At 36.1% G+C, this 15,574-nt stretch overlaps 2 protein-coding genes across 6 annotated transcripts in view; both read left to right on the top strand.

Moving 5' to 3' along the window:
- The window catches only part of mlpha (melanophilin a), a 48,541-nt gene that overhangs the window by 3,278 nt on the left and 29,689 nt on the right, over positions 1 to 15,574 (top strand). For 3 of the 5 annotated variants that reach the window (XM_073953060.1, NM_001079679.3, XM_005168711.6), the window contains 1 exon segment: positions 14,002 to 14,053. The gene's annotated coding sequence lies outside the window, so the exon portion shown is untranslated. 5 annotated transcript variants of the gene reach the window in all.
- On the top strand, positions 3,266 to 4,776 carry trim63a (tripartite motif containing 63a). Its single transcript, NM_001002133.1, is given in 1 exon segment — positions 3,266 to 4,776. A coding segment is annotated over 1 exon segment (1,038 nt). The 5' UTR covers positions 3,266 to 3,346; the 3' UTR covers positions 4,385 to 4,776.

Below are 15,574 nucleotides of genomic sequence, written 5' to 3'. Positions count from 1 at the left end.
TCTTTGCAGTACCTCTCAAGGTCTATCAGGTTGAACGGGAAGCGACGGTGTACAGCCATTTTCAGATCTCTCCAGAGATGTTCAATAAGATTTAGGGTCTCGGCTCTGGCTGGGCCACTCAAGGACATTCACCGAGTTGTTGTGAAGCCACTCCATTGATTTTTTGGAGGTGTGCTTTGGGCCATTGTCCTGCTGGAGGATGAACCGTCGCCCCAGTCTGAGGTCAAGAGCACTCTGAAGCAGGTTTTCATTCAGGATGTCTCTGTACATTGTTGCATTCATCTTTCCCCCCACCATGCTTCACTGTAGGGATGGTCTTAGCCTGGTGATGAGCGGTGCCTGGTTTTCTCCAAATGTAACGCCTGGCATTCACTCCAAAGAGTTAAATTTTAGTCTCATCAGACCAGAGAATTTTGTTTCTTATGGTCTGAGAGTCCTTCAGATGCCTTTTGGCAAATTCCTGGCATGAAGTGGCTTCTGTCTGGCCACTCTATCATACAGGCCTGATTGGTGGATTGCTGAACAGATGGTTGTCCTTCTGTAAGTTTCTCCTCTCTCCACAGAAGAACTCTGGAGCTCAGACAGAGTGACCATCGGGTTATTGATCACTTTCCTGTCTAAGGCCCTTCTCTCCCGATCACTCAGCTTAGATGGCCGGCCAGCTCTAGGAAGAGTCCTGGCGGTTCCAAACATCTTCCATTTACGGATGATGGAGGCCACTGTGCTCATTGGAGCTTTCAGAGCAGCAGAAATGTTTCTGTAACATTGTCCTTGTGCCTGCACAATCCTGTCTCGGAGGTCTACAGACAATTCCTTTGTCTTCATGCTTGGTTTGTGCTTTGACATGCACTGTCAACTCTGGGATCTTATATAGACAGGTGTATGCCTTTTCAAATCATGTTTAATCAACTGAATTGACCACAGGTGAGCTGTGTATATACATAATATTAATATTATATATGTGAATATATATATACTGAACGTGATCTTTCAGGTTCTTTATCTTTTATAAATTTGTAACAATCTCAAAAAAATCTTTTTTCACAATATCATTATGGGGTATTGTGTGTAGAATGTTGAGGAAATAAATTAATTTAATCTATTTTTTAAATAAGGCTGTAACATAAAAATGTGGAAAAAGTGAAGCGCTATGAATACTGTATGTTGTCTTAGTGATGTCAATTTGTAATGACAAAAACAAAGACAGGTTGTGATTAAGCCTATTGTTTATGTCATAGCAAGGACATCTCAAATAAATGTCACATTTGCATTTAAAATGACATATTGATTAAAGGACACTTAATGACAGTTGTCATTGCATGCATAAAATCTTATAAACACACCTTCAAGTAAAGTCTTACCCAAGGGTGACTTGGGTTGATCTGTTGGAGTGAGGTATGCTAGACCATGGCTTTCCAAGAACCTCTTTCAGAAAATCTTTATATGTCTTCATATGTCATCATTACATGTTAACCCACATGTGATGTTGGCTATTTTTTAAATTGAAAACATGTCGAGATCCAATGTGATAAAGAACCGCATTTTTTATGTGTTCCACATTTAATTCACATGATATTTTAGCATGTGACACTCATGTGACATTCTTGTGGTAAAAGATATTTATATTGGCATTTACATATTGAATATATCTATATAATTGATACGTCTAAGCAAGATTTAGGTTTAGGAAAAAAATAAATAAAAATATACACCCCAAAGAGTTATAAACAAAAAGAGTTTAACCAGAAACTACTATAGCAAAGTGTACCTAATAAAGTGGTAACTGAGTGTATATAGATAAAAGTATGTGTATTTTTATAATTTGAATAAGTTTTACAATCCACATTAGTTGTTTTTTTATTTATATTGTCTTTAATTATGTTTTATTTATATTATTTTTTGATTATTAAAAAACAAAAACATTGTTAATTTCATTTAAGAACAACACTGATTTTGATTTTGTCTTTACCCTCAACGATCTACTCGTGTGTTATATATCATTTTGAAAATATATGTTGACAACTCATAATATTAACAACAAAATACAAATACTTTATTATACACATTTATTACCACCTTTTTATTAAAATATTCGATTTAAAAAAAGCAAATAAATAAATGCTTAACTACGTTTGTATTTTTTATAGATGATAAACTTTACCCTTGACAAGCACATACTGGTCTGGACATGTTTTAGCAAACATATGTGAGTGAGACGATTCTGCAACCAATATGACAACCATAACAACTATGTACAGCAGTGTCCACCTGCTATTTTGGAGGGGACAATAAGACTTTCAGTGTAGTATTGCTCAAGTTGATGTCGAATGGTTCCATGTGACTGTTTGTTTACAAATTCACTGTGCTAAAGTTGTGAAACACCCAGTCATGGGGGATGAGGGGCTTGAAGTGGAAAGTCTTATGTCTGTCTTTCCCTGCCCACACAAACCCACCTGACTGACATTTCTTCCAGAAAATACAGATGGATATTAATGGTAAATGTAAAAAAAAAAAAACTCTTTCTGTATTTTGTAGTTCACAAGCATTTTCTGTTTATTTAATTATCAACTCTACAGTTTAACAAAGTGACATTTATTGACATTTAACAGTTTGAAATACTATAATACTTAGGAAAGTCTATAAAATAACAGAAAATGTACAAGGGTTTTGTATTGTGATCTACCAACCCAGACAATATATTACTTTAAACTATTTAAATTGTTAATTAAAGTCGCTTTTCAATCTTTTAATTGTTGGACAAAAGATCAAGGTCGCATAATGCAATAAAAAGCATTAATAAATAGGGGAAATAATAATATTGTGATTGTAATAAAACATGAATGAGAAAATATGGAAACTGCTAATTTATGGATATTGTTTACAGTGTAGGAAACAATAATACTAAAGCTATTAAAGTTAAATAATGAATAATGTTGCAATTGACAGGACATGTTGTTGTGCAGTCGGGGACGTTCTGGATGTCTGGATGTCTACATGCCATCGACTATCACATGGCTCTTGTTTGGCCTGACTGTGTGATTTGCCTACACATTTCTCCCACAGATGGAGAGCTTAGAAAGGGAGGGGGTCTGTGTTGCTAAGTTTGGCATGTGACTTCTTTAGTGGCTTGTGTTGGAGGGCTGCATGTTTCTCCGAATCAAGCCGCACAAACAAGTGGTGGGAGCAATCCTGTCACAGCCGCCTCACAGATCAAGTGTCACAGGCGGCCGGCTGGTATATAAGACCCAAGTGCGCTCTGCACCGCCAGATCAAATAAACCTCAGTAAAGGAAGAAGCAAGCAGAAAGAGGCAAAGCAGTGAAGGTTATAAGGACTCTACCTCAGCAATGGACATCCAAACGGGTCAAATAGTTCGGGCTCCGAGTCCCATGGAGAGCCTGGAAAAGCAGTTGAGCTGTCCCATCTGCCTGGACATGTTCACAAAGCCTGTAGTCATTCTCCCGTGCCAACACAATCTCTGCCGCAGCTGCGCCAGTGAACTCTACGACTCCAAAAATCCCTACCACTTCTCTGGAGGTATCTTCCGATGCCCTACTTGTCGCTTCGAGGTGGTTCTGGACCGCCATGGTGTCTATGGCCTGCAGAGGAACCTTCTGGTGGAGAACATCATAGACATCTACAAGCAGCAGTTGGAGAAAGGAAGCAATGCCCTTGAACCCCCTTTGAAATCCAAAGAAACAAAAGAGCCCATGTGTGATGTTCACGAAGAGGAAAAGATCAACATCTACTGCGTAACCTGCCAGACACCCACTTGCTCCATGTGCAAGGTATTCGGTCAGCACAAAGACTGTGAAGTTTCCACTCTAAAATCTGTTTATGAGGTCCAGAAGTCTGAGCTTAAAAATTCAATTGATCTACTAGGCGCCAGCAACAGCTGTCTGCAGGCGATGTTATCGCAGATGGAGGAAACCTCCAAAACAGTGGAAGAAAACTGCCAGGCACAGAAGCAGAAGCTGGGGGAGAAATTTGACCATCTCTACGCCGTCCTAGAAGACCGTAAGACGCATCTTCTGGAGCAGATCACCCAGGAGCAGGATGAGAAGGTGGCTGTGATCAGATCTCTAGTCCAGCAGTACAATGAGCAGCTGCAGGCCAGCATTAAACTGATGGACAAAGCTTCTCAGACGATGGACAACAACAATACAGCGGAGTTCCTCATTGCTGCTAAACAGCTCCTCATCGAAGCCAAAGATGCAACCAAGAACTCTCATCTACAGAGGCCAGAGCCTGGCTTTGAGAGTATGGACCACTTCACGATTGACACTGAAGATGTAGAGGCCGTACTAACAAAAATGGACTTTGGAGTTGGTGGTATTGATAATGATGATGATGAGGAGGAGGAAGAAGAAGAGGAGGAGGAATAAGCAATGAGAGACTCTAAAGACTTTGTTGACAGTATTGATGAAAAGGACGATATTCTAGCTGATTTTGATAACTGTGAGGCAAGGGGCGTGCAATCTTTTTGCAACTAATTGCACCATTTGTACCATTTGTGTCTTTTCCACTTGAATTTTGTACTTTTTTAATAATATGAATGTTCATATTGAATTGTTTTTTTTATATTTTAATAGAACGGTAGAACATGATGTTTTGTTTGCTAGATAAAAGCTAGACGTATAAGCTGTAGAATACAGCTTTACCAGGTTTAGAGTGTCATGTGAGACCCAAATGTTTGAATACTTGAAAATTGCACTTGCACTTGACTGTAATGCAATGCTCATTTTCATTGGATAATTCAGTGGAAATAAAGGACTTACAAAAAAATACTGATTTGAATTTCTCCCTTATTTGCAAAGATGTACACACCTTCACATAACCTTAAAAAAATTCTTAACATTTGACTGCTTTAAACCGAGTGGCTATATCTGCATTCTCTCCTTGAGAGGCATTGCGCTACACAGTTGAAGTGGGTGGTTATTTTAGCCGGGTGAGAATGAGTGAAGCCACCGAACTCCAGGAATAGACTCACAGTGTGCAGGCCTCATGTTTCCAACCCTGACAATTACAGCTGCTGGCAGGCATTTCTGACAAAGCTATGGGTTAGAGGTTAGCACTGATTCTGCCATCCACTGCAGACACAGTTGCTATGATTCTAAACAAACCCTGACTGTGGAGATATTTACAGTCAAGGCCAAAATTATTCTTACTATAAAGAATAAAAGACTTAAAGTTACTTTTATTTAACTAGCAATTATTAATTTTTTTTTTTTTACTGAAAATGAGACCCAAAATTATAAGACGACGTACATCATTATGGGAAAATATATAATGTATAATAATCAGGTTATTAAAAAAAGCTAAATAATAAAATAATAACAGCAATTTCAACACTGTTAACATACAAAAGCATAACTACTTACTTCTCCACCTGTTTCAACACACTCATCCACCAAGGATTAAGACATTAAACTGTTTAGCAAATGTTTTTTTTTAAATAACTGTGAGATCAATATAGAAAGAGATCACAAAACCATTCCTAAAAGGAATATTTTATGCTATTATTTAACTAAATATGTTTACCTTTGAATATTTATGACTTTAAATGTTTTTTTTATTTATAAATATTAAATAATATATTATAATTTTTTTGTTTTATCCATGAATTTACTGGGCAGTTATTTACTCGCAGGCCCTAATTAAATGTTTGTTGATTGATTTCTTATTTGCCTAATAAAAACAACAACACTTTTATACTATATATTAAACACAAAAACACAATTATTCAAAAAATTTTGGGGTCTGGGGTCTTTTAATGAAGTATGACCCACATTTCTTCCACTTAGACAGACTAATTGTAACTATGAACCCAGTGCCCTATGCATGGGCAAGTACAAACATGCAGTACAGAGTGGGCAATTGGCATTAAAATCTATACATTTAAGACAAATCTATACATTTAATTTATTTAGAAAACCCATTTTTAAAAATAGAAACAACAAAACAGCAAAGAATCCATTTAAGAGAAAAACTAAATTTTAAACCAAAGAATATAACAGCTGTTTATAGGTGACCTGTTGATTTAAAGGTATGTTGGCCTCAGCTGCCATGAATAGTATTGTGCATGTCTGTCATGTATATTTATCCGTTAAGTCTGAGGCTCAGCTTTCATGTTTTCTAACATGCTGGAGGCAACGCGGGCACGAGATGAAGTTTGTGCATGTGCATGTCACGACTATCTTCTCAGCCCAATAACACAAATTTAAAATCTTTTTTTCCAAATTTTGCCATAAAACCAATATTAAGTCTATATTTGTATATTTAAAAATCACCATAAGCCACAGAATTAACGTAATTAAATCTGTCTAAAAGGCATCTCTAAATCTATTTCTGGACAGCCACTGTCCAGCAGCGTTCCATCCCTAATTAAACAGAACTGACTCAGCTAATCGACATTTGCATTATCATTACACTGGAAAAAAGACTTTGAATTAACTTACTGTACAGTAATTTGTTACAGCAATTATTTTTTTCTTAAAAAACTTTGGGTTAAACTATACAATTTAAGTTTCAGCAAAGATAAAGTACTGTTTTTACAGATTATGAATTATTTTAATTACTTTTTGTTTGGCTTAAAAAAATTACTTTGGACCACTATATAAACATAATAAATACATATAATGTGGGCTATTTTTATTTATTTTTTTGCTTTTTTTTTTTTTAATAATGGGGTAAACTTTCTGCGGGTGCTTTCAGTATGGCTATAAATGCCATGCAAAATGGTATTTAAACTCACATTAGAAATGAATGAAAATTTAAAGCACATAAACATGACCTATTTAATGTTGTCACATAAAACTGCTGCTTTAAAGTATTAACATGCATAAATATATAAATAAAATATCTTGATAAGAATGTTTTTAGGTTTATCTAAGGGGTTCATTTTCAATTTATTTTATTTATTTATTTATTTATTTATTTTTGCTTTGGCCAAATTGAATTAAACAGATTTTACTCATAAACAATCATTTTTCACTTCACCCAATATAAAATGACTACTTTGAGTCAAAGACACATTAGTTTCACCTTTTTTTTTTCAGTGTAGAAACTTTGAAGTAACTGCGTTGAATTTGGTAGGAGCAAAACTGTGCAGGACGTTGACCCTTCATAAACAAGAATTAACAATTCTGGTCTAAATAATACCTCAGCATAAAACAATGGTTGAAACTTTTCAGTATCCACAGAACCAGAAAAGATCCAGTTGGTGCAACAGTAAAGTCACTGAAAGCTCAGCAATGTTTCCCTAAATAAGAGCAGGAGTTCCCCTAGCCAAGTCCCAATGCCAGGCCTGAAAACACAATCTAATTTTAGAGTAATGACTAACCCTGGCCATAGTCTAGACCCAATGCACTAAAGGGCACCATCCCATTCAGCCTCCTAACCTACAAAATAAATTATTTTAAAATGTATTATTATTATTATTATCTGGGTGCAATACAGCTGTGGATCTTTTTTGCTGATCAGTAAGGCTACTGCTGGAGTATGGATACAGTGTTGTTCAGCTAAAAAAAATAGCAGGATAGAAGTGCTGTGTCATTTTGCAGGCAGTGAGGCACGAAACAGTGTTGAGGTATTGCAGAGTGCACATCTAAGACTGTGTTGTAAAACTATCCCAGATTCATTTTTAGCCGCCACAGACATTGCCTGTAGATGGGCGTACAGTAAATAGAAACTCACTCTGTCACCTTAGCTTCTGCCTCATGGGCTCTACTGTAAGACACAGCAACAGTTGCATACATGTAGAATTGCTCATTATTTAACAAAAATCCAAGAAGGCACATTGCAATAATAATGTTTGCATTGATTTTTATTGATCTTGACTGGTGACGATCTTTAATAGATTTCTAAATTAGAGCAATGCATATGTGTGATGTAGAATTTTGGGTAAACTTGGTGTCTGTCTCTACATTCTGGTCAACTCTGTTGCATCAGTTATGGAACAGTTAGGTATAACGATCTCTAAAGAGCCCGTATTATACAGGGTGGGCTATTCATGTGGATACACCTTAATAAAATGGTAATGGTTGGTAATATTAACGTCCTGTTTGTAGCACATTAGTATATTTGAGGGGGCTTGTAAATAACTCATGAAAGAATGAAGTTACGTTTAAAACCAAGGATTGTTTTTCTTGTAAAATTCCCAATACGTTTATTAAGGTGTCACTATATAAATGGCCCACCCTATACATTAAAAACGGTCATATTTTGGTTTTAAGGGTCTCCAACAACAGGCTGATGTCCATGCACGGTCAAAAAACACTGTATAATGTGCATTTATTTTACCTAATTATCCCAGCGACTCCCATATGTATCGTTTAGTGATTCATTTGTTCCCAAACTCCTCCTTAGCGCAAAGGTAATCTGGACTGACTGGACCAATGACCGATGCGATTGGTTGACAGCATTCAGCGCAAGACAGAGTGAAATGCCCAGTACATGATATCAACAATAATGAAGTAGTCAAAGTGCATAGTCTATGAGTGAGCATACCTGACAACACTCCTGTTTTTCCCCGGAGTCTCCCGCATATCAGACCCATCTCCCGCCACCCACCCATTTTGTTATTTATCCCGGAAAACTCCTATAATTTCAACCACATTTTGGTACAGCCTGTGAAACCCTCCGGTCGACAACATCGGTATAGGATCCGATCGCAGTGGCCGCCCAAAATATGCTTAATAGTAGTTACTAACACCACAGTACACAGTACCCGGTTCTCAACAGTGTTATTCAGACATACGGCAAACGGCAGTTGAATGCGAGCTCACAAACGCATTTAAATCCGCAAACAAAGCGAGAGGGGTCTGGCTGCAGACTCGGTGCAGTGCAATCTTATTTTTAATGCGCTCACCTAACCCCACCCATAACCCTACCCATCACAGTGACGTCACTCGCTCCATTGAGTGCATTGAGTCTGACATTGCATCGCTGAGTGATGCAATCTCAGCTTGCATCATCAAGGCTGCATCCAGATACTATTGAACAAAGCAGCACTTGTAAAATGAAGGAAGAAACTGATCCATGATCCACTGATCCATGTACTGACATAGTCCCTTACATTAGAGGTCTGCATTCCCGCGGCTGTCCCGCGGGCGCCGCAGGACCCGACCAGATTTCTGCGGCGCGAGAATAAATTTCCGGGAGCGGTCGGTAACGGGTTTAATTTGGGACGGGAGCAGGCTGTCTAGCAATATCGCGGATATTGCTATTCGAATGAGAGAGAGAGAGAGAGAGCTTTGCCTGTGTGTGTGCTTGGTGCTTGTGTGTGTGTATGTTAGTGAGAGAGAGAGAGTGCTTTCCTAGATAGCAAAATAAACTCGGGCCAGTTCCGGTTAGATTCTCGCCTGCCGGAGACTCGGACTCGGGCCGGATGCTTGTGGACTCACTGCCCGATTCCGAGAGGTAATGTGTGCTGCGGCCCGAAGCTGGCACGACTTAGTATTTATATACCTTTATATAAAACCTTTTGGTATTACATTGGAACTTGATACATGGTATCACAAGACTTTGAGTTGATATAACAGCAAACGCCTGTGTGTCTGCTTGGTGCTTGTGTGTGTGTTAGTGCGCGTGCGCGCGCGTATGAGAGAGAGAGCTTTGTCTGTGTGTGTGTGCTTGGTGCTGTGTATGTGTTTATACAGACAGCTTGGCTGTCTGGACTGTAAAGCTGGGTGATTTTCGGTTTTGTTCTCTCCCGCTCTTTAGCGGGATCGGGCGCGGCGGGCAGAAAACGGGGCGGGTCGGGCAGTAGGACAACAAATTCTTAATATAAGCGGGAGCGGTCGGGTTCGGGCTAAAACCTGGCGGGTGCGCGCGGGAGCGGGATTCAAAATTTAGTTCCGCGCAGATTTCTACCTTACATCAATAGTCTTTTCGATCCTTCCTTTAACAAATTGCCGATGAATGCCTGTTGTAAGCATGTAGATTCCAGGATCACTCAAACAGCACAAGGCTGTGCTATAATGCTGAGGTATTTTTGCAAAAAAAATCTCAACCACTGACTTTTCACAGTTTAATCTTTGGGTAGAGAAAATAACACTAACTTTCCCTCACACTTTCAATAATATCCAGCTGAGCACAGCGTGACTTGATTCAACAAGGATCTGCTGCAGTGCTTGTCTTCCTCTTTTTCTTTGCTTTGTTTGTGGACAGGGCCACAGGTTTTAATTTTCCTAGGTTTGCACTCGCAGCAAATAGCCGGGGCTTATGTTTCAGGTTGATGTCACGCCTAAACGGCTAAAGACTCGTTATCAAGACTATTTATTTGAAGCACTGTGAGTCTACTCTTTTATAGATGAATCAATACTTTTAAACACTGTGCAATTTCAGATTTAAGCCTTAGCTGGATATTTCACTTCACTTACCCCTGGTTTCACAAACAAGGTTTAAGGCTAGTCAAGATTAAATTGCATGTTTGAGCTGTCTCAACTCAAAATAACTTGTGGTGAGATGTCTTAAAATATGTCAGTGTCATTTTGTCCCCAGGTGCACATCAGTAATATTTTTCTAAGGCCATTTTTAAAAATGTGTCTTGATTAGCCTTATTTAACGAAGGCCTAGTCCTGGCTTAATCTAAGCCCTGTTTGTGAAACTGGGCCTTAGAGTGTTACACACTACATGGAAGGTCATTCTCAAAAATCCTTAATAGGGGCTCTTTAAAGCACTGATAGAAAAATGTGACCTCTGGAGTGAACACTGGAGAGCATTGAGGCATGTAATTTATTCTTCATTCATTAATTTATACAATTAGTTTCAGATACACCAATAATCAATTCGTTATTTGGCTACTGTTATAGTGATATTTCAGTGAATTTCTACTTCACTTTTTTAGACATGCTATGTGGTATCTTGTTAGAGGTTAGCATATTGAGCGAACGTACAAAACAGGTGGATAATGTGGATAATATAAACAGAGCCAAATGTTCCCTATCACATTAATATTGGATTAGGTTTAAATGATATTTGTTGATTGTCAATATATTAGATGTCATTGATGTCATATTATTGATGTCAGTGTTTACAGTATTAGATTATGCAAGTAATTGTTATCTGATAAATTATTTATTGTTTATTCATTTTTTTCTGGGGTGACATGCTGTCGCCTCATAGAAAGAAGGTTGCTGGTTCGAGCCCAGGCTGGGTCAGTTGGTGTTTCTGTGTGAAGATTGCAATTGTAGGTGATTTGGGTAAGTTAAATTGTCCGTACACTCTCAGAAATAAAGGTATGCAAGCTGTCACTGGGGTGGTACCTTTTGAAAAGATACAAATTTGTACCTAAAAGGTCCATATTAATATCTCAAGGGGACATATCAGTATCTAAAAAGTACAAAAATGTTCCTCTTAAAATTTTAAGATACTAATATATACTTTTAAGGTACCCTTCAAGTACAAATTTGTACCTTTTCAGAAGGTACCACCATAGTAACAGCTACCTTTATTTCTAAGAGTGTAGTGTATGTGTGTATGTCCTGATCCTCCAGGTTGGGGGTTGAGCGTTGGGCTAACAACCCACCTCCTGAAAAAACTAGATGTTCCAAAACACCAATATTTTGCAGCTAAATATCAACTTCGATGTGGGAGTAAGTAAGTAAGTAAGTAATTTATTTCTGACATATGCTTTATACATTGAGCACAATTACTTTTTTCTTGGAAAAAACACAGGAGACATTTCAGGCACACCAACATTAAGGTGAAAGCAAGAACAGCGTAAAGAGCCAAGTGAGCTTCAGTAGAAGAACTTAAAGGGGTGGTTCACTACAATATTATATATTAAACTTATTGTATAATATATTAATGTTTAATGTAGCTGTGTAATACATTAATGTGTAATGTAGCTGTGTGAACATAAAAAAATCTCTGAATGTAAGATGCTCAAAGTTCACTGCAAAGGGAGACCTTAGATTTGACATTGTTAGCTTAGCAAAGCCTTCAGCATATGGATTTGGAGGCTACAAAAAACCCCCAAAACATACATATATATATATATATATATATATATATATATATATATATATATATATATATATATATATATATATATATATATATATATATATATATATATATATATATATATATATATATTTGTTATATATTTGTATGTTTTGGGTATATGTTTTGGGTTTTTTTTGTAGCCTCCAAATCCATATGTTGTTGTGCCTGAAATGTCTCCTGTGTTTTTTCCAAGAAAAAAGTAATTGTGCCCAATGTATATAGCATATGTCAGAAATAAATTACTTACTTACTTACTCCCACATCGAAGTTGATATTTAGCTGCAAAATATTGGTGTTTTGTAACATCTAGTTTTTTTTAGGAGGTGGGTTGTTAGCCCAACGCTCAACCCCCAACCTGGAGGATCAGGACATACACACATACACTACACTCTTAGAAATAAAGGTAGCTGTTACTACGGTGGTACCTTTTGAAAAGGTACAAATTTGTATAATTAAAGTTTTCAAAAAAATGCTATTTCCCATTCTCTGCAATCATCTCCATCAATCAGCTGTTGTGTGATGTGCAGTCTGGCGCAATATGGCTGCTGTTGCATAATCCAGGTGGATGCTGCACACTGGTGGTGGATGAGGAGATTCCCCCCAATGAGTAAAGTGTATTGAGTGTCCAGAAAATTGCTATATAAATGATAGAAATTATTATTATTATTATTATTAATTATTTTTTAATATTATTATTATTATTATTTATTCACCCTTAACTTGTTCCAAACCTGTAAACCTGAGTTTATTTCACATACTAGGTATTTTTGTATATTGGTCACTAAGCAGTTGATGTTGTGCAGTAAAAAGATTCTTTGCAAGTCAATGGGTATAGGCTTATCAACTTTCATTCTTCAAAATATCTTCTTGTGTTCAACAGATGAAATAATCTCTTACACGTTCGGAGGACGTAATGGGTGAAAAAAAAATTTTAGGGAATCATTTACTGCTCCTTGACACAAAACTTGTCCTGGAAGCTGGAGGTGTATAGCTCTCATGACATGATTTGTGACATGGCCCCTATACCCTTATTCACAGCTCTCTACATAAGCCCACTAATATAGACCATTTAAAGGAGCAAATAAAAAGGAGTAAGTGAATTTAAGCACTTTTGTTTGTGCTTTTGCTGGTTGATAAAACCTTCAGATGATATAGATTCTTTTTATTAGTTGTGAGGAAAAAAAAACATAAAACTAAAAGCATCCTGTCTGGTACATTTAATTGATTCATTTGTTTTCATTTACTCCTTCAAGTGGACTAATGTAGAGATATGAAACTAGGTTTTAGAAGACAACTTTAATGTTTAGATAAAATCTTGAATTACCACTTCGAGGACAATATATCGCCACCTGCTGGTATGACAATGTAATGATCTCCAGAAACGTCCACGGGACTACGTTTTCAGAATGAGCCTGGGTTGCAACGATGAACATGGAAAAACCAATTTACAGACTGCACAGTAAAATAGTACGATGAACATGTCATGACAACACATGATTGTATGTCACTTTAATTGATGAAAACATTTTTTGTACAAGATATAAGAAAATAGTTTAGGTTAATGTTATGTAAAAATATAAAATATTACTAATAAAATAAAACTCAAGACTTTCAGGAACATTAAAAAAAAAACAGATTTTCATAGATAAAAATTAACCAAAATATAGCTTTAAAATTATGAAAGACAGCCTATTATTCTGTCCATTTCAGGGATCTTAAGGGTCAAGCTTTTCCTGCACAAAATTAAAATGAAACTAAAGATTTTCTGGAACATTCAAGCAAAAAAAAAAAAAAAAAAAAAAAAAAAAAAAAAAAGTTTTTTCACAGATGAAAATGAACCAAGCTTCAGAATTATGAAAGAATCCCTATTCACTATTCTGTCCATTTCAAGCATGGAAAGGGTGGCGCTTTCCTCCACATTTCATTTGGAAAAAAAAAAAAAAAAAAACATAGACATGTGATAAAGATTGCCATACCTCTGACAATACTCACAATATCTGCCTCATCCTGAAAGACTTGGCAACTGCGAGCCTGCAAACAAGGTAAAAAAAAGTCTTTATTATCATTCATTCAACCAGTTCTGTCCAAAGCTAAATGTTTACTAAAATGTTTATAGGTTTAAGATAAGTCTGTTATTCTAACTACTGTAAATTAAGGTTTGTAAATGTGAAGAGTGCACCTACTGTATTGTGTCACATTCCATGTAACAGTGGACATCTGTCAGGTATCTCATTAATGTATTTGTTAATTTAAATTACTTATAACAATCTCAAAAAAATCTTTACATGATCACATTTGAGCACTGTTGCAGCTGACATAATATGTGATGATCTATTAAAAGGACTATAGGCCATAATTGATATTTATTTGCTTAGCATTGGTTGTCTTAGCTTGGCACTTTTAATAACGAATGCTTCTTCTATAACTGAATTTATAAGCTTCATACAAATGATTGATGAAGGTGTTTACAAAATGATCTACTGGCGAACTATTATCTAAAGGGGCTGATCATACTGAGATTTACCCATGTATGGACATTTGAGTATGATGACTGTTGTGCCTCTTAAAAATATGTAGAGTTCCAGGGTTGTAAACAGTACTTAGGAATATAGCTGATTACAAGTACATATACTTATTAAAATATTACTCAGTTAAACAAGTATCTTTTCCAAGGTATACCTGAATAAATGTTTTAAAAGTACAGTTTTAAATTGTATATACACTAACTATTAGAAAAAGTAACCTATAACAAAATTTAAAAACAGAAGAGATTTTTGCTTGTCGAATCATTTTCTAATGCAAGATGAAATAAATAGTATATATGATTGTCAAAAATACATACAAAGTAATCTAGAAATACAATGGTAACACTCAAAAACATTTTAAATTCCTACAATTACAAGATGCAATACAAAGAAAAACAAAATGCAGCCCTTTAAATTGAAATGATTTCATCATTTACACCCTCATGACTTTTAATGTATGAGTTTTATTCCTGAAAAAAAGTTTCTGCATATTCCTTGTCATCATTTCTGTATGTAATTATTTGCTATTGATGAATTAATGAGCAAGGCACCGACAGCCCTAATTGTCACTAAATGCATAAGCACACATATATACAGTTGCAGTCAGAATTTTTAGCCCCCTTTGAATTTTTTCTTAAATGTTTCCTAAATTATGTTTAACAGAGCAAGGGAATTTTCACAGTATGTCTTATAATATTTTTTTCTTCTGGAGAAAGTCTTATCGGTTTTATTTCGGCTAGAATAAAAGTAGTTTTTAATTTTTTATGGAACATTTTTAAGTTATTAACTTTAATTATATTTAATACTTTAATAATTATCAAAATTATTAGCTCCTTTCAGCTATTTTTTTCAGACGGTCTACAGAACAAACCGTTATTATTTAATAACTGGCCTTATTACCCCAACCTGCCTAGTTAACCTTATTAACCTACTTAAGCCTTCAAATGTTTAAGTGTCTTGAAAAATATCTAACAAAATATTATTTACTGGGTTACTTTTATTGTCATCGTGGCAAAGATGAAATAAATTTGTTATTAG

The sequence above is a fragment of the Danio rerio genome, chromosome 6 (assembly GCF_049306965.1).
Source record: "Danio rerio strain Tuebingen ecotype United States chromosome 6, GRCz12tu, whole genome shotgun sequence".
NCBI lineage: Eukaryota > Metazoa > Chordata > Actinopteri > Cypriniformes > Danionidae > Danio > Danio rerio.
This window is presented reverse-complemented; position numbering and strand designations above follow the sequence as displayed.